This window comes from Microcebus murinus, chromosome 19 (assembly GCF_040939455.1).
Source record: "Microcebus murinus isolate Inina chromosome 19, M.murinus_Inina_mat1.0, whole genome shotgun sequence".
Lineage (NCBI taxonomy): Eukaryota > Metazoa > Chordata > Mammalia > Primates > Cheirogaleidae > Microcebus > Microcebus murinus.
Window position 1 is genome coordinate 27,531,827 of NC_134122.1, and position 25,444 is coordinate 27,557,270.

At 41.7% G+C, this 25,444-nt stretch overlaps 1 protein-coding gene and 1 long non-coding RNA gene across 6 annotated transcripts; one reads left to right on the forward strand and one right to left on the reverse strand.

The window, feature by feature from the left end:
• Window positions 1–446: 446 nt before the first annotated feature.
• Window positions 447–3,591, reverse strand: LOC105868451 (uncharacterized). The gene is made up of 2 exons (XR_001152704.3): window positions 3,325–3,591; window positions 447–1,552 (listed from the first exon to the last, which is right to left on the reverse strand). It is a non-coding gene; the product is annotated as an uncharacterized LOC105868451 (long non-coding RNA).
• On the forward strand, window positions 3,579–24,900 carry ZKSCAN5 (zinc finger with KRAB and SCAN domains 5). 5 transcript variants are annotated; one of them, XM_012759365.3, is made up of 7 exons: window positions 3,579–3,802; window positions 5,023–5,536; window positions 10,685–10,823; window positions 15,293–15,375; window positions 15,655–15,790; window positions 18,748–19,356; window positions 22,551–24,900. In XM_012759365.3, exons 2-7 carry the CDS (start codon window positions 5,123–5,125, stop codon window positions 23,675–23,677), a joined length of 2,508 nt encoding a protein of 835 aa, XP_012614819.2. In that variant the 5' UTR covers window positions 3,579–3,802; window positions 5,023–5,122; the 3' UTR covers window positions 23,678–24,900. The 5 variants fall into 5 exon arrangements, with proteins under 5 accessions (XP_012614819.2, XP_020136896.2, XP_012614820.2 ...); XM_020281307.2 differs by lacking the exon at window positions 3,579–3,802 and adding an exon at window positions 3,816–3,906 and having other exon boundaries at window positions 5,020–5,536; XM_012759366.3 differs by lacking the exon at window positions 3,579–3,802 and having other exon boundaries at window positions 3,916–5,536; window positions 15,658–15,790.
• The last annotated feature ends 544 nt before the right edge of the window (window positions 24,901–25,444 follow it).

Here is a 25,444-nt window from a genome sequence, read left to right on the forward strand (position 1 = left end):
CTTATTATGGGCTAACAACTTTGAAGGGCTATGTCTCTACACTTATAACAACCTTCTAGGTTAGTACCATTAACTGACAACCAGGGAAAATAAGGAATGTACCCAAAGTGTACACAGCTAGTAAGTGTTAGATCTGGTACTGGAACAGCATAACAATACCCAACTCTCTATTCTATATTGTTTTAACGTTTTTATTCCAAATGTTTACCTTAGGGACAACTTGGAGATTTATTTAACACAACTTTGAATGACTTAGTGCAGAGAACCCTGGGCTGTAAATCAGAAGACCTCCTAGACCTGGTTTTGCCAAAAGCTTAAGATATGGTTTTGGTGACGTCATTTAAGGACCATGAGACTTATTTTTCTAATATCTAAAACAGGCATAAAACAGGATCATTAATCTGTTCAAAACATTGTTGGATTTTTAACAGATCACAGAAAAGCTCTTTCAAGAAAACAAGTTTTTATTGTCTGTCTTGGTTACTCCTGAATACCCAGACCCTAAAATAATGTCTTAAACACAGTGGGTACTCTTATATTCTGTTGGCTTGGGGAGATATGTGTAAGAAGACATATTATGGAGACAGTGTAAGAGTCGTAAGGAACCAGAGATAGGAAAGATTACAGCTAGGAAGCAAAAACCCCCAAAACCCAATATAAGCTATTTCATAATTAACAAGTATATATGTTTAAGGTCAATCCATGTATGTTTACTTTAATAATTAGACATAAAAATGTCTTCTATGGATTGAATCTTATAATACTACTCTAGCTATTTTCCATGGCTTACAAATTATTGTTCAGTCAGACATAAGTGTCTATTAAGATTAGCAATGGGAAAAGAAATTTAAAAAGCAAAAAAGCTTAGGACACACATGCAGTAGAAGATTAACCTTACTCAAAGAAAAGTTTGGTCTTTGCCCTAAACTGCTGGGAGGTAATATCTAAATCCTTGGACTAGCCTGCCTGATAAGAGTATATATGTTTACTTTGGGGTCTTGGGCCATGCTAGATAGTCTATATTAGAAATGTAATTTATGGTGAGGGTACTTTGGGCCATGGGGTACCCCTCTAGAGGGACTGGAGACTAAGATCAGCCATGTGGGCAGTGAACCAGGCCTACATGACTGAGTCCCAGTAAAAACTTTGGACATTAAGACTCAAGTGAGCTTCCCTTGTCAGCAATACCATGTATGTATTATCACACATCATTGCTGCAATATGTTAGCACTGGCTGCACCACTCCACTGGGAAAGGACAACTGGAAGATCCATGATTGGAACTCTCATAGATCCTATCCTACATACTTTTTCTCTTGGCTGATTTTAATTTGTATCCTTTTGCTGCAATAAATTGTAACTGTAAGTGTAATAACTGTCAATGAGTTCTGTGAGTCCTTCTAACAAATCATTGAACCTGAGGGTGATCTTGGGGATCCATGAACTTCCAGTTGGTGATCCAGAGTGCTCCTGAACTTGCAACATGTGTGTCCTTCCTTTGAACTATGTTGGTAGTCCATTTCCTCACATAATGGTATTAATTCTTTGAAGTCCTGAAAATGTAAAAGATAGAGGAAACATTTAAGCAAGGTCAAGAGGGATAGCCTAGTGAAGTCTTCCAGACATGAACCTCAGAGGATAAAAATATATTGTTACTCTGGGGACAAATGTTGTCACCTGAGGGGTGAGACATGAAAACTTGGCAGAGTTGTTGGAAAGCAGTCTTGCATTGTTGGGCATACTTGGACAGAGAAGAGAAGAATAAAGTGCCACTATGCATTTGTACTTAACCTCTCTACATGTCCTTGTGCTTGTCCAGGGCATTTATCTAGTCAGATCAACAGAAATCTATATCTGTATCTATAGCTATAGCTTTTTTGCCAAAAGGTTAAGATATATCTATATCTATATAACTGAAAAAGTACATATATCTTACATTTTGACCCATCAATTTCACTTCTAAGAATTTATCCTACAGTAGTTTCATATGTCTAAAATGACATATATATGGATATTTATATAGTGGAGCAGTGCTTATTATAGATAAAAATGGAAATAACCTCAATGTCCACCAGTAGGGATTAAATAAAGTACAGCATATTTGAATAATGCTATACTATTCAGACAGCAAGCAGAATAAGAAAACTCTTCATGTATTGTTAGGGAACAATCTCTAAGATTTATTAAATAAAAACAGTAAGGTGGAGAAGGGATATAAATTGTGCTACCATTTACACATAGAACATAACATTTGCTTGAATATTCATGGAATATACCTTGGTAGGCACATAAGAAACTAGTCATCTTGGGGGGGAGGGCGTGGGGAGGAATGGCAAGGGCAATATATGTAACCCTAACAATATTTGTACCCCCATAATATGAAAAAATAAAAAATTAAAAAAAAAAGAAACTAGTCATCTTGGTTATCTCTAGGGAGAAAAATGGATGTAGAATAGGATGTTGAATTCTGACTCATGAGAATGTTATCTATTTAAGAAAAATGAAACTATTAAAATGTAAAGGGCATTTGTAAGTCATTTAAATGGAGGTAAGTATATTAGAAAACATATATAGCCAGCTTAAACAACCTTTATATACATTTAAAAACTAAGCTAATGAGCAGCAAAATTACACCATAGCTGCAAAATTCTATTACACATCCCCTTATAGATTCTCCTTCTATTTTTATTTTATTTTTTTAGAGACAGAGTCTCACTGTTGCCTGGGCAACAGGCTAGAGTGAGTGCCATGGCATCAGTTTAGCTCACAGCAACCTCAAACTCCTGGGCTCAAGCGATCCCTCTGCCTCAGCCTCCCAAATAGCTGGGACTACAGGCATGCGCCATCATGCCCGGCTAATTTTTTCTATTTATTTTGAGTTGGCCAATTAATTTCTTTTTAGTAGAGACGGTCTCGCTCTTGCTCAGGCTGGTGTCGAACTCCAGACCTTGAGCGATGCGCCCACTTCGGCCTCCCAGAGTGCTAGGATTACAGGCGTGAGCCACCGAGCCCAGCCGCTATTTTTATTTTTAAATGTTGGCAGGCACGATGGCACGCCTGTAGTTCCAGCTACTCAGTAATCTGAGGGACAGGATCACTTTAGCCCAGGAGTTCTAGGCTGTACTGCGCGGTAATCGCCCCTGTAAATAGCCACTGCACACCAGCCTCCCCGTCTCAAAAAAACGAAAACGAAAAAGGTCAACTCACTAACACAAAAAATACATACAATGCAAACATTCATCAGGGGTTCTGTCCTAGACAGGAAGCTACCTACAGGATGCATGATTTTAGGCTCCCGGAAAAGAGACCTTTAACCTCTAAATACCTTCTTCGTCGTTTGCAGATGCTGCAATTCCACAGTGTTTTCCTCGGCGCCCCTAAAAGACTGGCGATAGTAACGCTGTCCTGCCTGTCCATTCTGTAAACTGCGAAGGACTTGGAAAACCGTAAGGCACCACACGGAAATGAGAGATTAAGGAAGGGGTCCCCTGGTCTAGGGAGGCCCTGCGCGAACATTGCGCCTCTCTTCACGAAGTCGCGGGGCCAGGGCGGCACCCCCTGGTGACAAGAGGCCCACACATAGCCTTTTGGCTGGGAGCCCGAGAACACGCCGCCCGGCCCTGCCACGTTCTGATAGGCCCGCGAGCCCGAGGCTGCGGAGAGAGTCGCGGCCGCATTGGCCAACCGGCGAGGCCCGCGCGGGGCTTCCTGGGAGATGTAGTCCCAGGAGCCACTAGCTCCCTCAACTGGACAGCCTGACGTTGGAGATGTCGGCCCTAGGAGCTGACCGCGGTGGTAAAGAGGTGGGTGTCTTTGGAGAGGGGGTGGGGAGAGTGGCGACGATTCGGATGAAAATACCCAACGGCCCGAAATGAACGATAAGTGAGAGTTGCGGGCTAGCAGAGAGGTACGTACTTACTTCGAACCGGGCGCAGAGTGTTGGGTTGGGGGGGAGACGCAAGCTCCACGGCCAATCAGACCCTAGCAACTGTTGTCAGGCTCCTAAGGCTCCGCCCCCACCCCCACCCAAGGAAGGGAGGAGCTCGGGCAGTTTAAATGGCTTTGGAGTGGGGTGGAGGAGAGAGCGACTCCGTTGGCTACTCCGGCGATGCTGTACCTGCGGCTTCGGGGGGGATGGGGGCGGCCCAGTCACGGCGGGTGGACTGGGGTCCCGGGCCCGCGCCCGGTCTCCCCACCGATTGGTCCGCACGGCCCCCGCCTCCCGGGACGGGCGCCTCCCACCCGCTGCGAGGCTAGGACCTCCGGGATTCCTAGAGAGGACTCGGAAGTGCTCTCGGGGGTGGGATTTAAGGTTTAACCCGGTTGGACAGGGAAAGCTTGGACTTGCTTACTTCCGGCGTGGAAGTGTTGGCTTCGGTTTTCTCTCCGTTTTAAGAAAAACCCCACCTTCCCAACCTTGGCTGCGGGGAGCTTGATCTTCCAGGAGAGCTCCCCGAGACTGGGGCCTTGAGGAGAGGGGATAGAGCTTTGTGTCCGGACTGGGGTCTTGTCCCTAACCTTGAGCCGGCCGATCTTCGTGTCTCCGGGTCAGGGGCGAGTCTAAGGAACCCAGGTCCAAATCTGTACCTATAGCGCCGCTTCTCTTCGGGATCGCTGAAGTCTCCTGTTGACCTGTCAAGCTCTTGTAGCTTGAAGGACAGCACCAGTTTTGACCATTGTAATGTTTTTCACCCCTATTCTGACTAAAGTTTGGCTTATGGTAAAAAGAAGGAGCGGCTGCATCTGAACTAGTTAGTAAGTCTTGTCCCATTGTTTATATGAAATGTAAAGTTCACCTCTAAAACTGTTTTAGGTCGGGCCTGATGTCACATTTTTTATGGCTGTCCTTTACATACCTTAAATGTTGGAGATATTCTCTGTTAGTAATCGTTTTATGGGTGGAGTGACGGCTGCCTTGTAGTCCGTATTTTTAAGAAAATTACTTTGTTGAGTGGCCACCGTTAGTATAGATGATCACTTTGCCATCTCTCTTTGCTAATAATGATTCCCAATACATCAGTAGATTGTGCGCTACTGAAAGAGTCCTTCAGATTTTAAAGAGCAGCACATAAGTCTGTTCAGTGTAACACAGCCAGCCTGGAGAGACTGCCCTCTGAGTTGGAATGATAATGACAGAATCCCGGGAAGTTATAGACTTAGACCCTCCAGCTGAGACTTCACAGGAGCAAGAAGACCTTCTAATAGTGAAGGTGGAAGAAGAAGACTGCACCTGGATGCAGGAGTACAACCCGCCCACGTTTGAGACTTTTTACCAGCGCTTTAGGCATTTCCAGTACCATGAGGCATCAGGACCCCGGGAGGCTCTCAGCCAACTCCGCGTGCTCTGCTGCGAGTGGCTGAGGCCAGAGCTGCACACCAAGGAGCAGATCCTGGAGCTGCTGGTGCTGGAGCAGTTCCTGACCATCCTGCCTGAGGAGTTCCAGGCCTGGGTGAGAGAACATCACCCCGAAAGCGGAGAGGAGGCGGTGGCTGTGGTAGAAAACATACAGCGAGAGCTTGAGGAACGCAGACAACAGGTGAGTCAAAGAGCAGACATAGGAGCGGGGAGGAAGGAGAGGAAAGAGTTAAGGAGCTGCTGAGCAGGGGTGAGATTCTTGTGCTTCATTCATAGTCTTGTTCTCCTGGGATTAGGTACACTGTGGAGATTTCCTGCCACTCCAGCAAAGAGAAGCAATATCTAGAATGTTAACCTATAGAAGACAATCTGGGATCTTATTTATTTTTTAGGTTACTGTATTTATTTTTTGAATGATATGATACAAAATTCCAAAAGGTACATAATAAGATTGTAGTAAAAAGTAAGTTTTCCTCTGACCCTAATTTCCCAACTGCCACATTCTCCTCACCAGAGGCAACCATTGTTACATGATACTTGTATATCCTTACAGAGATACGCTGTGTTCTGTATAAGAAAGCATATATATACATGGCATGTTTTAAAACACACACACAGATGTTATTAAGTTACTGTGCACTTCTGCCTTTTTTTCCATATCATATATTTTGGTTTGTTACACGTCAGTGCTGCTGGAGTTGCCTCATTCTTTGAATCCACATTATATTAACTCCTATTGAAGGAGTTTGAGTTGTTCTATTTAAGTTGTTCCTTTAGATTGTTTCTAAGTTTTTACTGTAACAAACTTTGCTGCAATGAATACCCCATCTCTCTCTCTCTCAGTAATTGTAGAATGAATGCTTGTAACTCAAATTGTTAGTTCGGAGGTACATTTGTAATTTTGATAGCTGTTGACAGATTGCCTCCCCATAGAGATTATACCAATTTATATTCCCACCAGCAGTGTATGGGAGAAATTTTTTGGTCACAGACTGATAGCACAATGTTATCAAACTTTTTCCTTATTGCCAATGCGAAAGTTGCACTATTGCATTTCTGTGCAACTTCAATTTGCATTTCTCTCATGAGTTTGATCAGTACATATTTTTAAGGGCTATTTGTATACCATTTTTTTTTTGCAAATTATCTGTTTATATTCCTTACCTCTATTTCTTAACTAATAGAAACAATAAGTATTATATCTGTCATGTGAGGTGCAAGTGTTATTTTTCCAGTTTTTCCAGTGTTATTTTTGCTGTTTGTCTTTGCATATGGAGATTTTTGTTTTGCAGGTTTTTAAATTTTTAGTTTTATTTTTGTATTTTATTCCTTTCTAGAGACAGGATCGCATTCTGTCACCTAGGCTGGAGTGCAGTGGTGCAATCATAGGTCACTATATAACCTTAATCTCCTGTGCTCAAGCAATCCTCCTGGCTCAACCTCCCAAGTAGCTGGGATTATAGACACCTGCTACCATGCCTGGTTAATTTTTTTATTTTTTGTAGAGATATGGTCTTGCTACACCGCGCAGGCTGGTCTTGGAATTTCTGGGCTCAAGCCATCGTCCCACCTTGTGTCTCCCAAAGTGCTGGGATTACAGGCCTGAGCCACCACACCCAGTCTTTGATTTTTATACAGTTTATTTTATTTTATAGTTTCTGGATTTTGTGCCATACTTAGATAGGCCTTCTTCACTACAGTATTATGAAAAAACTTTTTTCATAGTTTATTCTCTACTTTCTATTTTTCTTTTTCTTTCTTTTTTTACATTTTTAAATGATTGCTCCATCTGGAATTTTTTTTTTTTTTTTTTTTTTTTTTTTGAGACAGAGTCTCACTTTCTTGCCTAGGCTAGAGTGAGTGCCGTGGTGTCAGCCTAGCTCACAGCAACCTCAAACTCCTGGGCTCAAGTGATCCTCCTGCCTCAGCCTCCCGAGTAGCTGGGACTACAGGCATGCGCCACCATGCCCGGCTGATTTTTATATTATATACATTAGTTGGCCAATTAATTTCTTTCTATTTTTATGGTAGAGACGGGGTCTCGCTCAGGCTGGTTTTGAACTCCTGACCTTGAGCAATCCGCCCGCCTCGGCCTCCCAGAGTGCTAGGATTACAGGCATGAGCCACCTCGCTCGGCCTCCATCTGGAATTTATTTTTTTTTTTTTTTTTTTTTTTTTTTTGAGACAGAGTCTCACTTTGTTGCCCAGGCTAGAGTGAGTGCCGTGGCGTCAGCCTAGCTCACAGCAACCTCAAACTCCTGGGCTCGAGTGATCCTTCTGCCTCAGCCTCCCGGGTAGCTGGGACTACAGGCATGCGCCACCATGCCCGGCTAATTTTTTTTTTTTTATATATATATCAGTTGGCCAATTAATTTCTTTGTATTTATAGTAGAGACGGGGTCTCACTCTTGCTCAGGCTGGTTTTGAACTCCTGACCTTGAGCAATCCGCCCGCCTCGGCCTCCCAAGAGCTAGGATTACAGGCGTGAGCCACAGCGCCCGGCCTGGAATTTATTTTGGTGTAGGGTGTTTGGTGTGGTTACAACTCATTTTTTTCCCACATACCTATCCAATTGCTCCCAGCAACTTTTATAGTAATCCTTTTCTTCCCTCTCTGATAAAATGCCACCTTTATTACATATTAAATTATTAAATTTCTGCATGTATTTGGGTCCATTTCTGGTCTTTCTATTCTACTTTATTGTTCTTACTGTTTGTTCATGTAGCAGCATTTTAATTATTTGAGCTCTGTGTAATGTTTTGATATCTGGTCAAGTTACCCTTACTCCCTCCAAACTTTTTTCAGTAATTTCTTTTTCTTTTATGAACTTTAGAATTACTTATTTAGTTTCTATTACTCCAAAATCCTGTTGCTATTGCATTAAATCATATATTAATTTAGGGGAGCATTGGTATCTATATGTTGTTGCATCTTCTTGTCCTTTCCTATGCTCATTTATAACCTACCTTCCTCTTGCTGATAGGCTCATGCTCTTCTAAACTTTAATTTCTTTTTTTATAAGAAAAGAATAAAAATCATGAGATCATGAGTTTACAAGAGTTTAAAGCTAGTTAGAGATTTTCCGTCATCCCGTCTCATTGTTCTTACTTCTGGGGTAAGGGATACTTCAGCATTCTGGAGCTCAGGCTCTTGGGGTGGTTTAGCTTATTCCGTCATGCAGGTAGCAGCAGAGGAGGTGGCTACTATCCCATGGCCAGACCCTGCAGCTGTCCTGAAAGATTCTCCTGTAGATGGGAATGTTTGGACCTTTTCATTGCTCAGTCAGGTCACAAAGTACAGGTTCAGGATGACATCCACCTTTATTCCTTTAACCTGATTTGGGACACTAATGGACAAATTTTTCTTACTGTTTTACAGAAATAAATATTCAAAAGCATAGTTTAAAACCAAAAGGATTTTTAAGGTAGAGAATTTACAGCAGATATTACATGTTTACCTCTCTCGTTATGATATGTAGTCCATCTTTGGAAAGAATACATAAAATCATTTCTTGGTGGCAGTTAAGGATTTCAGGCCTATAAAGGGGATTTTTCCAAGGGCTTCCACTGCTCACTCTGTTTGCCTTTCCCTCTATCTGCCTTCTGGTATCCCCAACATTGCTCTTGAACTTTATCTCCAAGCAGTTTTGTTTCTGGCAAGTGTTTTCTCAGCCTCTATCCTTACTCCTTCTGGGTTTCTTTTTCCTCATTCCAGTCCCTCAAGGACTGCTTTGGTTTGTTGGTGCCAAGTACCCTTTAACCTACTTGGAATCACCTTAACTCTTCTTCTGAGTGGATCCACCAGGACACACACACTTCCACACAGAGTGGTATTTGCCACCACTACTTTGCAGCTGCCTCTTAATGTAGTTTCTGTTTCACATTTTGCCAGTACCAGGAGGATTAAAATTTGCTTTGAAACCTAAAGGAGGGGCAAGGGGGATTGCAACTCTCTCATAATGCAGGGTCTTATTTCTCTCTGGTATGCTTATTACCTTCCAGAATATGCAGATTCTAGGGAGTCGCTATGGCAGAGTAATTGTGCACCCCAGGGTTGAGCAAGAGCCAGGAGCAGAAAGGTGGAGGATTGTAGCATGCTGGATGTGAACTGCCTTACGTCTTAGGATTGGTCTGTCCCAATGTGACTTCCTGAGTCCTATGGTGACCTTTGCAACCTCCTTTCACACCTCTGTCCTGCCTTTACTAACTTTTACCCATACTGGCCACCTTAAGGTGGTTGTTTCAAACACCTCCTTTCTGCCTGAGGGTGTTTTCTAATGTTTTCTCTGTCTGAGTCATTTCTACTTTTCTCCTGGCTGGCTTTTCTCATCCTTTAGGTGTTTACTTAAGTGACACTTCCTCAGAAAAGCCTTCCCTGGCCTCCCAGTCTAACGTAGGTCTCATGGCACTAGGTTCTTCTTTCTCACATTTAGCACAGTTTATAATTATCTATTTATTTGTATGTTGATGTGTTTAATGAAAGTCTTCTCCAACTAGGCCAGGCGCGGTGGCTCACGCCTGTAATCCTAGCACTCTGGGTGGCCGAGGTGGGCAGATTGCTCGAGGTCAGGAGTTCAAAACCAGCTTGAGGCCGGGCGCGGTGGCTCACGCCTGTAATCCTAGCTCTCTGGGAGGCCGAGGCGGGCGGATTGCTTGAGGTCGGGAGTTCAAAACCAGCCTGAGCAAGAGCGAGACCCCGTCTCTACTATAAATAGAAATAAACTAATTGGCCAACTAATATATATAGAAAAAATTAGCCGGGCATGGTGGCGCATGCCTGTAGTCCCAGCTACTTGGGAGGCTGAGACAGAAGGATCGCTTGAGCCCAGGAGTCTGAGGTTGCTGTGAGCTAGGCTGACGCCACGGCACTCACTCTAGCCTAGGCAACAAAGTGAGACTCTGTCTCAAAAAAAAAAACCCAGCTTGAGCAAGAGTGAGACCCTGTCTCTACTATAAATAGAAAGAAATTAATTGGCCAAATAACATATATAGAAAAAATTAGCCGGGCATGATGGCGCATGCCTATAGTCCCAGCTACTTGGGAAGCTGAGGCAGCAGGATTGCTTGAGCCCAGGAGTTTGAGGTTACTGTGAGCTAGGTTGATGCCACGGCACTCACTCTAGCCTGGGCAACAAAGTGAGACTCTGTCTCAAAAAAAAAAAAGGAAAGAAAGTCTTCTCCAAGTAGAAATAGTAGTAAATCACTGTAATGGTTTATTGTAGATGCACTTTAATTATTTGGTAAGGGAATGAAAGTCCAATGTGACTCGACTGGATTCTTTTATAGCCTTCCCTGTAACTGTGCTGATTGGTTGTGGTTGTTGTTATTAGATTGTTGCATGTTCCGACATGCTTCCTCAGAAGATGGTACCACCTGGAGCAGTGCAAGAGCCCTTCATTCACCAGCCCCTGTCCGTGGACACCCAGCCTGAACAAGAACCACAGAAGCCTCATCTCCTGGAAGAAAATGGTGAGGCTCAGAAATTCAGTGGAACAGACGTGGATAGAGAGTGGGTACCCTGGCCACATGGCAGGCACCATCTATAAGAGAGTAACTGTAGATGAGGAAGGGCTGGGGACCCAGAGTTGAGTCCCTGTTGTTAGGAGAGAGGTCAGCTGATAGAATGGCTAATAACTACACCAGTTTTATTCAAAAGCTATAACACAGATGATGACAGCTCTAAGTGTGGGCACTGTTAAAAGATCTACAAAAGTCTTTTGCAAAAGTATCACAATCTTACAACAGTTTTCTTCCTCATAGATTTGTTATCTTTAATTGTTATGTAAAAAAAAAACCTCTCCAGTTTCTAATTGAATTCATTTCTGGCTGCTCAGGCATTCACCTTGAAATCTTATTTGAAGCAGTTTTTTCTAATGACCTTTAGAACATTTGATCTCTCCATCCCCTCAATTTTATTAACCTGCCTTCTATACATCAAGGAAGACAAGTTAACAGCTGATTATTGTATTATATCTCTACAAATCCATAATCCCTTTACAAAAACACTTGGTGTCAAATATATTTTAGAATTCAGAATTTTGCAGATTTAGTAAGGTGATATAATTCATATATCACACATTACATTAGCAGCAGGATTTGAATTGACATCCACAATCACATACATTAATATTTCTATAGTGAAATATATGCAGATTTACAATAAGTCGGTTAAATAAAGAGTTTACGTAGTTTCACATCAGTTCAGGTCAATTGTTGCTGTCACATTAATTCAATGCCTAGCTTAATGAAAACAATAACCTTTGGTATTTAGAGCTTCTGGATTTCAGAATTGTGGGCAAGGGACTATATTTTCTGTTTGGTTCCAGACTTTCTTCTAGGCCGCCTCAGTGGGCAGGTCTTTTGCTTGACATGCCCCACTGCCCTGATTTTTTCTAGCTTTACTTGCACTGTGATAAGAATGACAACGGCAGCAGCAGCTATTACTTATATAGTGTGTACTATGTGCAGAGACTGTTGTCAGCATTTTACCTGTATGAACTCATTTAACCCTCAGTATACCAGGAAAAATAGTTCTTACTATTTGCCATGTAGGGCCAGTGAATCCTTTTTATTTTTTTATATTTTTAAGTCATTTTGTGAATAATTTACAAAAGAATCAAAGGGTAGTAAAAAATAACTTCTTAAAAGAAATTTTAATATATCAAGTATATTTTAATGTGCAATCATCATAAAAGGTGAAAGAATACTGTCATATAGTACTAGTACTGTCCTTTTAGCAAAATGGGATGGTTCAGGATCTTTTTGCAAAAGCCTGCGGTGTTGGAGTCCTAAAGTCCTCCTCCCTGTTGAGTGACTCTCTGGATGAGAATGCCATATTTCCATTTTGAAATTAGAAATATGTGTATATTATTCATTGTTGATTATTGGGTTTGAGAAAATCTATCTAGGATTCGAAGATTCATGCTAAGATTTCCCCCTATACTTTCAGTTTCGTCATTGTCATTATCCTTAGAGAGTGCTGCTATCTGTCTGGGTCATGTTCTAATTGTCTAATAATAATGAATATCATCCCCTGCAAATTTTCTTCTCTTTCCCATATGGGCATCAAATGAAAAATTCTGAATTCTCAACTGTGTTCAATGAAAGCTGGATGTAGGTGTCAATAGTCTTTTCTACGTTCTTAAAGAATGGTACAATACTTTTGGGCAACACATGCAGTATTTTGAGAATAGTGAAAAATGATGATTTATTTCACTATTCCATGATCCTAAATATTTCCCTTCTTCCATTCTTATTAGTCTTTTTTGGCATTTTTGGGAATAATTAATGTATAATGATTAATAACCATGAAATAATTTGCAGGATGATAAAATAGAAAAATGATTCAGGGTATAAAAAAAATAAGATAACACTGATCCCAAACTGTATCTTGACATTTTTACAAGTGTCTGATGGAGCTGTATAGAAATTACAAGATGAGGCCAGGATGGTCTCATTCCTGGTTCAGTGCCTGTAATCCTAGCACTTTGGGAGGCCGAAGAAGATCGCTTGAGGTCAGGACCAGCTTGAGCAAGAGCGAGAAATAGAAAGATTAGCTAGGTGTCATGACATATGCCTGTGGTCCCAGCTATTCAGGAGGCTGGGGCAGGTGGACCACTTGAGCCCAGGAGTTTGAGGCTGCTGTGAGCTATGATGACACCACTATATTCTAGCCCTGGTGACAGAGCAAGACTCTGTCTCAAAAACACAAGTGATAGAAAACTTTGAAACCAGGAAAAAAAAAAAAAACAAAAAAAAAAACCCAAGTGAACAAACAAACAAACAAAAAGAAATTACAAGATGAAATGAGTTTTATTCTATTTATAAAATAAAAATAAATTTCATTTTTGTTCTTCAGAAGACCTGAAAAATAATAAAAGCTATATTATACTGACCTTAAAAATATTTAAAACTGCTCAGAAAAGAAACTCAAAAACTGAAATTGTGTCCAGTACACTTTGTTAGTATACCAACAGTTAATCCTATAACTCTGTGGAATTGATATTGTTATCTTTATATTAGAAATTAAGAATCTGTTTAAAGCTCATTGCTTTTGTTAGTGCTGAAAAGGAAAAAAAAAAAAAAAAAAAGAAATTAAGAATCTGTGGCCTAGGCCGGGTGTGGTGGCTCATGCCTGTAATCCTAGCACTCTGGGAGGCTGAGGCGGGCAGATTGCTCGAGGTCATGAGTTCAAAACCAGCCTGAGCAAGAGTGAGACCCCGTGTCTACTATAAATAGAAAGAAATTAATTGGACAACTAATATATATAGAAAAAATTAGCCGGGCATGGTGGCGCATGCCTGTAGTCCCAGCTATTTGGGAGGCTGAGGCAGTAGGATTGCTTGAGCCCAGGAGTTTGAGGTTGCTGTGGGCTAGGCTGACGCCATGGCACTCACTCTAGCCTGGGCAACAAAGTGAGACTCTGTCTCAGAAAAAAAAAAAAAAAAAGAACCTGTGGCCTAGAGAGGTTGAGTAATTTGTCCAGGGTCACAAAGCTATTAAGTAACAGAGCTGAGGTTTTAACCCAAGCATTTGACACTAAATTCATATTTCTACCCTATTCTGAGCTTCTTACCTTTGTTTTACCACCATGTTCTCCCCAGCACAAACTGCTATCCTCCCTGAGTCACTCACAGTCCCTCCACTCTCAGAAGCTCATCAGATCAGGCTCCTCTTTTCCTCTGTTCCCAGGTGCTGCTTATCTTTGTTCTGTTAACCAGACCCTACACTGTTTCTTTATTTAAACAAAATTACCATTCACTCAGGTATAGACTCTTTCCATCACTTTTGTCAAGTCCTACTTTGACTCTTTAGCCTCTCCTGGTTTCAGCCCACTTCTCTGCTTTTGGCTTTCATCTCTCACCGTTATCACCTCCCTTTTGTGTCATTGCCCCTTATTTCCCAGTCATTGGAAATCAGCAAGCCACATATGCACGAAGATCTCCAGGACTGAGGAAACTGTAACAAGGTCTAAACTGTTACGTTAGGGGTTAATCCCAGGTAGGTCTATCCAAGTCAGTACACAGACAGTTAGATCCAGATGTGCCATAAGTCTTAGAGAAAGAACAAGCAGAGGTGACAGCAAAGGGTCAAATGATCCCCAACTTCCAGAGATAAGACCCTCAAGGCATTGCACATGCTATTCCCTCTTGGGGAAAGCACCCCATCTCCCCCATGCCATCCCCACTTCCCACAGACACTCTAATGGGGAAAGGCTTTCCTGGCACTTCTGCCTCTGTGTTCCTAGAGGAACTTGGGTGGACTTCAATTATAGTACTCCTCACACTGTGTTGTAAGTAAAGCTTACATATCTGTCCCATTAGACAGCAGTTTTTTTAAGGACAGAATTGTTTTATCTGCCTATTCCTATAATAGAGAGGAGACTTAATACACATTTCTTGACTGAGTATAAATGGTGGAAATTCCTTGAAGGGAGACTGGACTGAGGACTTGCTAATCCAGGTGTGGTCTGAGAAACGGCAGCACTGGCATCACCTGGGAGCTTGTTAGGAATGCAAAACATCAGGCCTCCTGAGTCAGAATCTGCTGTATCTGAGATCCTGAGGTGATTTGTTTGCACATGAAAGTTGAGAAGCCCTAAGCTATGGAGAATGCTTCAGCTTCATGGAAGATGAGGGACTTTGGTGGTTCTTTGAGATAATAGATTTGATCTTGGTAGAGCAGAATGCATCTTTTGTAGGGGAATGACAAGCGGGGATTGGCCTGACCAAAGTAGGGAGTCTGGTTTTTTTGTGGGAAGGAGGAATAGTAGGGTAAGTTTGGGAGAATCCAGAAAGTATGTCTTGAGAGCCAAGCAGAAGAATTGAGCCTGGGTGCAGTGCCCAGCCATTGCAGAGTCATGAGCAAGAGAGGAGCACTGTGGCAATGAGAACTGGGCAGAGAGATTCTCACTTAAACTTCTTTTTCTCCTCCCTCAGCCCTTCCTGTTCTCCAGGTTCCTTCCCTTCCCCTGAAGGACAGCCAGGAGCTGACAACTTCACTTCTCACAGCTGGGTCCCAGGTGAGCTGGCACCTCGTAGCCCTCAGTGAGGACCCATACCTTGTCTCTGACAAGTACCTGTCTTAATCCCAAACCTTTCAGCAGTTCTGTTTCCTTAACCAGTGACCAGCCCCATCCTGGGTTGGTGCTTTCATGAGCTTTTGTATTTTCCTTTCTGCCCAATGCTTCCCTCTCCTCTTTGAGGCATAGTCCTTCTCCCTGTTTCTTTCCTTAATGTGCCCAGTTCTTCGCAAATTTGGACCTAGGCAATGGGAATTTAGTGGAGATCTCCTGTTTCAGAAGTTGGTGAAAATTGAAGATGTGGCTGATGTGGCTGTATCCTTCATCCTGGAGGAATGGGGACATTTGGACCAGTCCCAGAAGTCCCTTTATAGGGATGACAGGAAGGAGAATTATGGGAGTATTACTTCCATGGGTAAGAATGACTGCATCTGCATGGATTAGGACAGCTTAATTTTGCTATTTTGTAAAGAATATTTCCAACACATCCTATAATAGCATGTATGTTTTAATTGCTATGACTTTGCTTATTTTTTTCTGTGAAAGAATAAATCAACCTCTTCTTTTTGTCTTATTCAGCTTATTCTGATTATTTCTATTTAAATAAGAGTGTAATTAACACTGATCATACTTGAGGGGATAGTTTTTGCAATCTAGCAAACCTTTTACTGCTTTAAAATAAAAGAGCTTAAAATTATCAGGTTTGGATTTTAACAAATTTTTAGTAGTTATACTCATTGAGAAACTGGATAATTTTTAACAGAATAATTGTGATTTATAAAAATATCTCAGACTTTGCTGAATAATGGTTCATCATGTAGCTATTACAATATCTCTTAGTTCCTTTTTTCCTTTCTTCAGTGCATGGATGTCTAGTTGTTCAGTGCATTACCATTTTCAGATCATTGATACTTACTTTATGATGTTTGTCTTGGCATCTACATGTCACATTGCTTCTTGCATTTTATTCCCCTATTTCTAAATGAGTTATGGTCCTGAAAAGGATAATTGTTAATAGCTCCAAAGAGGTGCATTGGACTAATATGATTTTTTTTCAAATTCACCCCTGGAAAAAAGAAAGTCAGATGCTTGTTTGGTTTGTTAAATAGGAGAGAATTCTAATAAGAATAAAATGTTCAAGCACAAGTAGATGTGAATAAAGCAGAGAAAAAAATATAGCTATAGGCCGGGTGCGGTGGCTCACGCCTGTAATCCTAGCTGTCTGGGAGGCTGAGGCGGGTGGATTGCTCGAGGTCGGGAGTTCGAAAAATATAGCTATAGTGCTGGTATTACCTGTCTAGTTAAATGGGGGAGGAAAAAACACTTAAAACATCTGGGTTTGTGGTAAGGTGTTTTTAATAAAAAACAAAAAATGTGCTGTTAAAATGTTTCCATTGTTAAATGTTTTCTTAGGAAGAGAATTAAGTAAAAATATCTATATAGTAAATTAAAATTAAAATGGTCTTCATGGCTGGGTGTGGTGGCTCACGCCTGTAATCTTAGCAATCTGGGAGGCTAAGGTAGGAGGATTGCTTGAGGGCAGGAGTTCGAGAGGAGCCTGACCAAGAGTGAGACCCCATCTCTACTAAAATAGAAAACATTAGCTGGTCAACTGAAAATAGAAACAAAAAATTAGCCTGAGGCTGGGCACGGTGGCTCACACCTGTAATCCTAGCAGTCTGGGAGGCCCAGGTGGGTGGATCGCTCGAGGTCAGGAGTTTGAAACCAGCCTGAGCAACAGCGAGACCCCGTCTCTACTAAAAATAGAAACAAATTAATTGGTCAACTCAAAATATATATCAAAAATTAGCCGGGCATGGTGGCGCATACCTGTAGTCCTAGCTACTTAGGAGGCTGAGGCAGCGGGATGGCTTGAGCCTAGGAGTTTGAGGTTGCTGTGAGGTAGGCGGACGCCATGGCACTCTAGCCCGCATCACTGAGTGAGACTCTGACTCAAAAAAAAAAGAAAAGAAAAGAAAAGAAAATTAGCCTGGCGTGGTGGCCAGTGCCTATAGTCCCAGCTACTTGGGAGGCTGAGGCAGGAGGATTGCTTGAGTCCAGGAGTTTGAGGTTGCTGCTTGCTAGGCTGATGCCATGGCACTTTAGCCTGAGTTCCAGAGTGAGACTATCTCAAAAAAAATATATATTGTCTTCAGGGTATAAGAATTATAATTTCTGACTGTCATAAAAGGATAGTGGCTGGGTGTGGTGGCTCACGCCTGTAATCCTAGCACTCTGGGAGGCCGAGGTGGGCAGATTGCTTGAGGTCAGGAGTTCAAAACCAGCTCTGAGTCAGAGTGAGACCCCATCTCTACTAAAAATAGAAAGAAATTATTGGCCAACTAAAAATATGTAGAAAAAGTTAGCCGGGCATGGTGGCACATGCCTGTAATCCCAACTACTTGGGAAGCTAAGGGAGGAGGATAGCTTGAGCTCAGGAGTTTGAGGTTGCTGTGAGCTAGGCTGACGGCACCCACAGCTCTCTAGCCTGGGCAATAGAGTGAGACTCTGTCTCAAAAATAAATAAGTAAATAATAATAATAAAAGGATAGTGATAGTACCCACCTCATGAAGTCATCATAAAGATTAAACATGCCATTAAACTGTAAAGTGCTTAACATCATGCATGGCCCATAATACGCACTTGGCAAATGTTAGCTCTTATTACCATTATTATATGATATTGCAAACTTTTTCTTTTCACAAAAAATCTTACTAGGAAATTCTCAATAGGCTATGATCCCCCTAGCATTTTAAAGATAGTATTCCTTATTTTTTGTTAACTACTAAAGTGCCCTGGGTGCACAAGTGCACTGATTACATTCACTTAAACATCTGCATTCATCAGTGACCAATGAATGCTAACCTAGCCCTTGAAAGCAGTAGGTTCTTCTGTGGTTATAGAAAGAATGTCTTTTTTCCTTTAGACTAATTCATACCAAGCTGAAATCCTTTGGGGATTGAAAGAACTAGAAAGATCATCTTTTCCACACTATGAATTCCCAGGAAGAGGAAGGTGAAGACAAGGGTTAACTGCATAACCTAATAACAGATTTCATTAAGAATATTTAATATCATACAGGTACTCATGAACAGGTACTGGATGTAAGCACCAGACCAGGAGGACATCCTCTTCATTAAACAGAATGACCACTCCCCTGTCTCTTTCCTCTGAACCACTCTTGCCAGCTCTCCCTTCCCTAACTTGCCTCTGTTTTCTGCCTGAATATTTTTTATCCTATCCCTAGTGTAAAGTCATTTTACAAAGTCATGTGTCCCTAGCACATATTGGTTTCATTTAATTATGTCATCATTTTCTTTCTCCTAATGCAGTGAATAGCTAATTTTTTCATTTTCCTTCTGTTATTTCAGATTATGAGTCCAGGGACAACAATATGGAGGTCATAGTAAAGCAGATTTCTGATGACACTGAATCACATTGGATGGCATCAGGAAGCACTGAAAAGAATGTTCCCCAGAGTCAAGAGTTTGCAGAAGTTAGTGACCTTAAGGGCATGGTACAAAGGTGGCAGGTAAACCCCACTGTGGGGAAATCAAAGCAGAATCCATCCCAGAAAAGGGATCTTGGTGCTATCACAGACGTTAACCGTAAGCAGAACACAAACGGTGAGAGAGGTCACAGATGTAATGATTGTGGTAAATTTTTCCTTCAAGCCTCAAACTTTATTCAACATCGGCGCATCCACACTGGAGAAAAACCATTTAAATGTGGCGAATGTGGGAAAAGCTATAATCAGCGTGTGCACCTCACTCAGCATCAGCGAGTCCACACTGGTGAGAAGCCCTATAAGTGTCAGGTGTGTGGAAAAGCTTTCCGGGTGAGCTCCCACCTGGTTCAGCACCATAGCGTCCACAGTGGAGAGAGGCCCTACGGCTGTAATGAGTGTGGGAAGAACTTTGGGCGGCACTCACACCTGATCGAACACCTGAAACGCCACTTCAGAGAGAAGTCCCAAAGATGTACGTGTGAGGGGTTTGTATTCAGGGACTAAGTGGAGACAAAAATTGTTTTATTAGTAGTTTTATTAGTATGACAGGACAGATTGGTTATATTGAGAACAGTAGGAAGAGGCAAAGATGACAGTTTATTTGGTTCTTATTTATATTTAAAATTAAATTTCTTTTTTTTTTGTTTTTGTTTTTGAGACAGAGTCTCACTTTGTTGCCCAGGCTAGCATGAGTGCCGTGGCATCAGCCTAGCTCATAGCAACCTCAAACTCTTGGGCTCAAGCAATCTTCCTGCCTCAGCCTCTTAAGTAGCTGGGACTACAGGCATGCACCACCATGCCCGGCTAATTTTTTTTTCTATATATATTAGTTGGCCAATTAATTTCTTTCTATTTATAGTAGAGACGGGGTCTCACTCTTGCTCAGGCTGGTTTTGAACTCCTGACCTTGAGCAATCCACCTGCCTTGGCCTCCCAGAGTGTTAGGATTACAGGCATGAGCCACCACGCCTGGCCTTAAAATTAAATTTCTAATAGGCAAAATCCTATGGTCCCCACGCCTCATCCCTTCCTCGTAACTTCCCTTTTTCCAGAGCTATCTGGTCTTTATTTCTTCTGGAAATTCCATATTTTAAAATAATACTTGCTTAACTCATCGATTTTAGCCATTCTCTGTTGCCTTTCTATTGTAGTAAATGAAGATTTAGCTTTCTTACATGCTTCTTTCTCTCTTCCCCTCTTCCTGATTTAGTTATTTTACTTATTTCAAAATGAAAAAATAATAGTAGTATAGGAAGATTGGAGGAAAGAAAAGAGGGAGGGAAAAAATTACCCATAATCCCACCATCCTAATAGAACTATTAGTATTTAGTATATTTCCTTTTACCTTTTCCACAAGCCTGTTTTACATAGTTCTACTCTAAGAGTATAAATAAATATTAAACACACATTTTAATAAAATGTGTGTTGCTCAGCCTTCATGTTTGTTATTTCTGGCAACCTGCCATTGTGTGGCAACATCATAATTAACTGTTCCTTGGTGACTGAGCTTCTGATTTTTTTCTCCTTTGTCCTGGTAACTGTTATTCCTATCATTTTTCTATATTTGGAATTATTTCCTTATAATAGACTCCCAGAAATGGGATTAGTAGGTGAAAGCATAACAATATTTTTATGGCCCTTGATTGCTTTTTTTTTTTTTTTTTTTTTTGAGACAGAGTCTCGCTTTGTTGTCCAGGCTAGAGTGAGTGCCGTGGCATCAGCCTAGCTCACAGCAACCTCAAACTCCTGGGCTCCAGTGATCCTTCTGCCTCAGCCTCCCGAGTAGCTGGGACTACAGGCATGCGCCACTATGCCCGGCTAATTTTTTATATATATATCAGTTGGCCAATTAATTTCTTTCTATTTATAGTAGAGACGGGGTCTCGCTCTTGTGCTCAGGCTGGTTTTGAACTCCTGACCTTGAGCAATCCGCCCGCCTCGGCCTCCCAAGAGCTAGGATTACAGGCGTGAGCCACAGCGCCCGGCCTCCTTGATTGCTTTTTTAAACAATTGCACCACATGCAGTATTGGTTTACTGAATTTTTCCAGGGTTATTAAAAAACTTTTTTTAACAAGTTGAGTAAGCAGAAGATAATTCTTTGTTGTATTTATTTTCATTAATTTGGTTACGAATAAGGTTGAGTAATTTTCCTGTTTATGTATTTTTAAAAATCTGTTCACGCCTGTAATCCTAGCACTCCAGGAGGCCGAGGTGGGCGGATTGCTCAAGGTCAGGAGTTCGAAACCAGTCTGAGCAAGAGTGAGACCCCGTCTCTACTAAAAAATAGAAAGAAATTAATTGGTCAACTAAAAATATATAGAAAAAATTAGCTGGGCATGGTGGTGTGTGCCTGTAGTTCCAGCTACTCGGAAGGTTGAGGCAGAAGGATCGCTTGAGCCCAGGAGTTTTAGGTTGCTGTGAGCTAGGCTGACGCCATGGCACTCCAGCCCGGGCAACAGAGCGTGACTCTGTCTCAAAAAATAAATAAATAAATAAAAATGTGTTCAGGTGACACTCTTACATATGGATGAGATCATTGTAAACTGTGCTGTGAACGTAAAGGCTTTTACTATTTTAGTATACTTCAGACAACTCCAAGACTGGCCAAAGATTTTTTTTGTAATTATGCCTTGATGTCTCAAGCCTAGCTACTTGTGATTCACACTAAAAGCCACTTCCACATCCGTCATCATGGTATAGAAGTTTATCAAGTTCCTAGTGTCTTAAAAGTTCTGGGTTGAGCTGCACTATCTCTATTTGGCAAGTGCCTCACTTGGGAATTCCATCTGGTATTGCTCTGGACTTGAAAAGCAATTGATTTAAAATACTACCTTTTTCTTTTATATCTTTCCTGAAGTTGTTCCTATGGCTAGTTTCCCAGTTAATACTCACCAACTCCCCCCATTATTTTGGACTGAAGGAGAAACACTTTATTTGCTCATCCAGCCACATTTATTGGGAGTCTCCAGTGCGAGGTGCTCTCGGGATCTTCAATAAACAGAACAGAGATACAGCTCATGCCCTCTTGGAGCTGGTGGTCTGTTGAGAGTAGCAGATAGTAAAGGTGACAAGCATTCCCAGATGAGAAGCATGAATTGCTGTGGGAAGGAGACTGAGGCTAAGGGTGAGGGGGATAGGGATTGCTACTATCACCCACCCTCCCAACAGTAGTTTTTGCTGGCTCATTTATTTTTCCTGGCTCCTAATCAAGTATTCTCCCTACTCCCCTGCATAATCCTTCGCTCATTTTCTTCCAGTTTTTGTCATTTCTCACTATCCAATTGTGTATTTTTGTTCTACTTCATTCTGTCTCCCTAACTCATGTTGGGGTAATGAGTCCCTCCGCATTTCCTATCTTCCCCCCCATTTCAGAATAACTTTGTCTCCTTCCTATATAAAAAAAATTTTTTACTTTTCCCTATTATTGCATAGCTGCAATCATCTCACCACCCATCTAAGTAAGCCTCTTTTCTGTCTTGTTCCTTTTACTGGACAGACACCAAAAGTTAGTTCTTTTCATTCCTACTGGCATCAAGTACTTAACATGCATCACCTCTGTTACTCCTGTTACATCATGGGCGTATTTGACTGTCCTTTTTTCTGAGGGGTTATTTTTCTTCTGTAAAAGAACTCATGGCATTTGCATTTGCTTTTTATTTTTCTAGGCAATGACAAAAGAAGTAAGAATACCAAATTAAGTGTTAAGAAGAAAATTTCAGAATTTTCAGAAGCGGACATGGAACTATCTGGAAAAATCCAAAGAAATATTTCTCAAGTTCAAGATTTTGGAGAAGGCTGTGAACACCAAGGCAAGGTGGATAGAAAACAGGGAATTCCCATGAAAGAGATACTAGGACAACCCTCTTCAAAGAGGATGAATTGCAGTGAAGTCACATATGTCCACAAAAAATCCTCCACAGGAGAGAGACCACATAAATGTAATGAATGTGGGAAAAGCTTCATTCAGAGTGCACATCTTATTCAACATCAAAGAATTCATACTGGAGAGAAACCATTTAGGTGTGATGAATGTGGGAAAAGCTACAATCAACGTGTGCACCTAACTCAACATCAGCGAGTCCACACTGGTGAAAAACCCTACACCTGTCATTTATGTGGGAAAGCATTCAGAGTGAGGTCCCATCTTGTTCAGCATCAGAGTGTGCACAGTGGGGAGAGACCTTTTAAGTGTAACGAATGTGGGAAAGGCTTCGGGAGGCGTTCACACCTTGCTGGACATCTGCGTCTCCACTCCAGGGAGAAATCCCACCAGTGTCGTGAATGTGGAGAAATCTTTTTTCAATACATTAGCCTAATCGAACATCAAGTTCTCCACATGGGTCAAAAAAATGAAAAAAATGGCATTTGTGAGGAAGCATATAGTTGGAACTTGACAATGATTGAAGATAAGAAGATTGAGTTACAAGAACAGCCTTATAAATGTGATATATGTGGAAAAGCCTTTAGTTACAGCTCAGACCTTATTCAGCATTACAGAACTCATACTGCAAAGAAAACCTATAAATGTGATATATGTAGAGAAAATGTTGGCCAGTGTCCCCACATTAAACAACATCAGAAGATCTATTCTAGCACAAAATCCCATCAGTGTAATGAATGTGGACGAGGCTTCACCCTGAAGTCACACCTTAATCAACATCAGAGAATCCATACTGGTGAGAAACCCTTTCAATGTAAAGAATGTGGAATGAGCTTCAGTTGGAGTTGTAGCCTCTTTAAACATCTGAGAAGCCATGAGAGGACAGATTCCATAAATACCAAAAGTGTATAGGTGTATCTATTGTAGAACATCTCTTAGTCAATTTTAGAGAAGGCTTCCTGAAGAGAAATCTTATTCCTATAATGAGTGTAATAACAACTTCAAACATTTTTCCAACTTATTCATCAAACCTACAGATATGTTGAAATCCTTCAGTTAGAATTCAGCCTTTAGGTGCACTGGAGTATCCACAATACATAGACACCTGTTTGCTTTCCCCATTGAGAAATGCTTTAGTTAGCATCTTTGTGCTTGGGAATCTAGACAAAAAAAGAACCTATGGACATGGAGGATGAAGGGAAGCCTTCAGATGACACTCATTCTTCATGTGAAACTCAGAAAATGGACACTGGGAAAAGCCTCATGAATACAGTAAAAATGAGCTTTATTTGTAGCCTCTGCCTTGTTTGACAGCCTATCTATTCAGGGAAGAGTGTGGTGAAAGAATTTTTCAGCATGATATCTGTTTTGGTACCTCAGCAATGCCCCTTTCCTAGAAATGATCATCTCAACCACTAGAATACTCCAGTCATTGTTCCCATCTTGAGTATTAACCCTATTGAAAAGAAATTGACTTCAGGTATCTATATTTTGGCAAGATTGGGGTTCAGAGGCTGGAAGGTACGTGTTCCTGCTGCCTTATTCAATCTACAACTTCTCTATGAAACACTCAACCTTGTTTTTGTTCTGATTTTACTAGCATCAAGGTTAGCTCATAGAAGGAGAAGTTAAATTTGTAAATTCAGGAGAAACTGTGGTGCTCAGTCACATCTCAAGATGAAGGAAGAAGGACCTTAGGGGAGCAGAGAAGAGAAGACAAGCAAAACCGTGGACTGGTTTATCTTACAGTATCTGCAAGAGCAAGGGAAGCTAAATCCATGGGCAGAATTGGGCCAAAGTGAATGAAGAATCTTAGTCCTAGCAGTGTGCTTGCTGATTCCCAGGTGGCCTGGGGATAGACCTCTCCTGTAGGGTGAGGGAGGATGGAGTGAGTTTCAGTTTGCTTTGCAGCTGGAAGGGAAAGTAAACAGTAATGAGGAACAGGCAGGTACGTGGTCCCATTAACCCTGGCTCGTGGGAAGGTCTGGGTAGGAGTTGGGAGGGGAAAGATGATGACCTGGATGAGAGTTCACTTGAGCCTTCTTGCTAGAGAGAGGGAGAGAGTGCTTCTGAGGCCCTGCTTCTGCTGACTTGCCTGGCTTACAATAAATGCCCAATAAATATTGTTGATTGTGTGTTGTATGCTATGGTGCCTTGTCCAGACCCCTTTACCGAGCTGGAACACTCCTCTCCAGCTGTTCTCAGTTTGGGCAGCTAAGTGCTCACAGCTCTCCTGTGTCTCTGGAAACTGGAGATTTGCCTTCAGAAGATGGGAACTGTTTCACTTGGAAGTTACCTACCCTCTATCCCCCCCAGCCAATGACTGATTGATAAGGGGTACACAAGGCTGCTTTACTTGCCTCAAGGGTGAGGGAAAGCTGGTGCAGTTTATGCACCCAAATCCTGGGATCAGGCCAAGGCTAGACTTTATCCGAGCCTAGACTCACTGGGCTCCCTTCCTTCTATGTCCTGTTTCATTCCTGCCTTCAAAGGCTTTTCCTGAATTAGTTATGCCCTTAGTAAATCACGTGGCACTGAATCCCTATCTCAGGCTCTGCTTTAGAGAATCTGACCTAAGACATATGGTGCCATGAGTGGTCCTAGGAAGCTGACTGTAACAGTGGGTTGTGAAGTTGCTCACTCACCATGAGACAATGAGGACCCTGTGACTGGTGGTGG

Excerpts from the sequence above, each read along its gene's own strand:
- ZKSCAN5 (XM_012759365.3), top strand. The coding sequence starts at position 5,123 with ATGATAATGACAGAATCCCGGGAAGTTATAGACTTAGACCCTCCAGCT. Across the intron at positions 5,537-10,684 it reads TTGAGGAACGCAGACAACAG|ATTGTTGCATGTTCCGACAT; the intron begins GTGAGTCAAAGA and ends TGTTGTTATTAG. Across the intron at positions 15,791-18,747 it reads TGGGAGTATTACTTCCATGG|ATTATGAGTCCAGGGACAAC; the intron begins GTAAGAATGACT and ends CTGTTATTTCAG.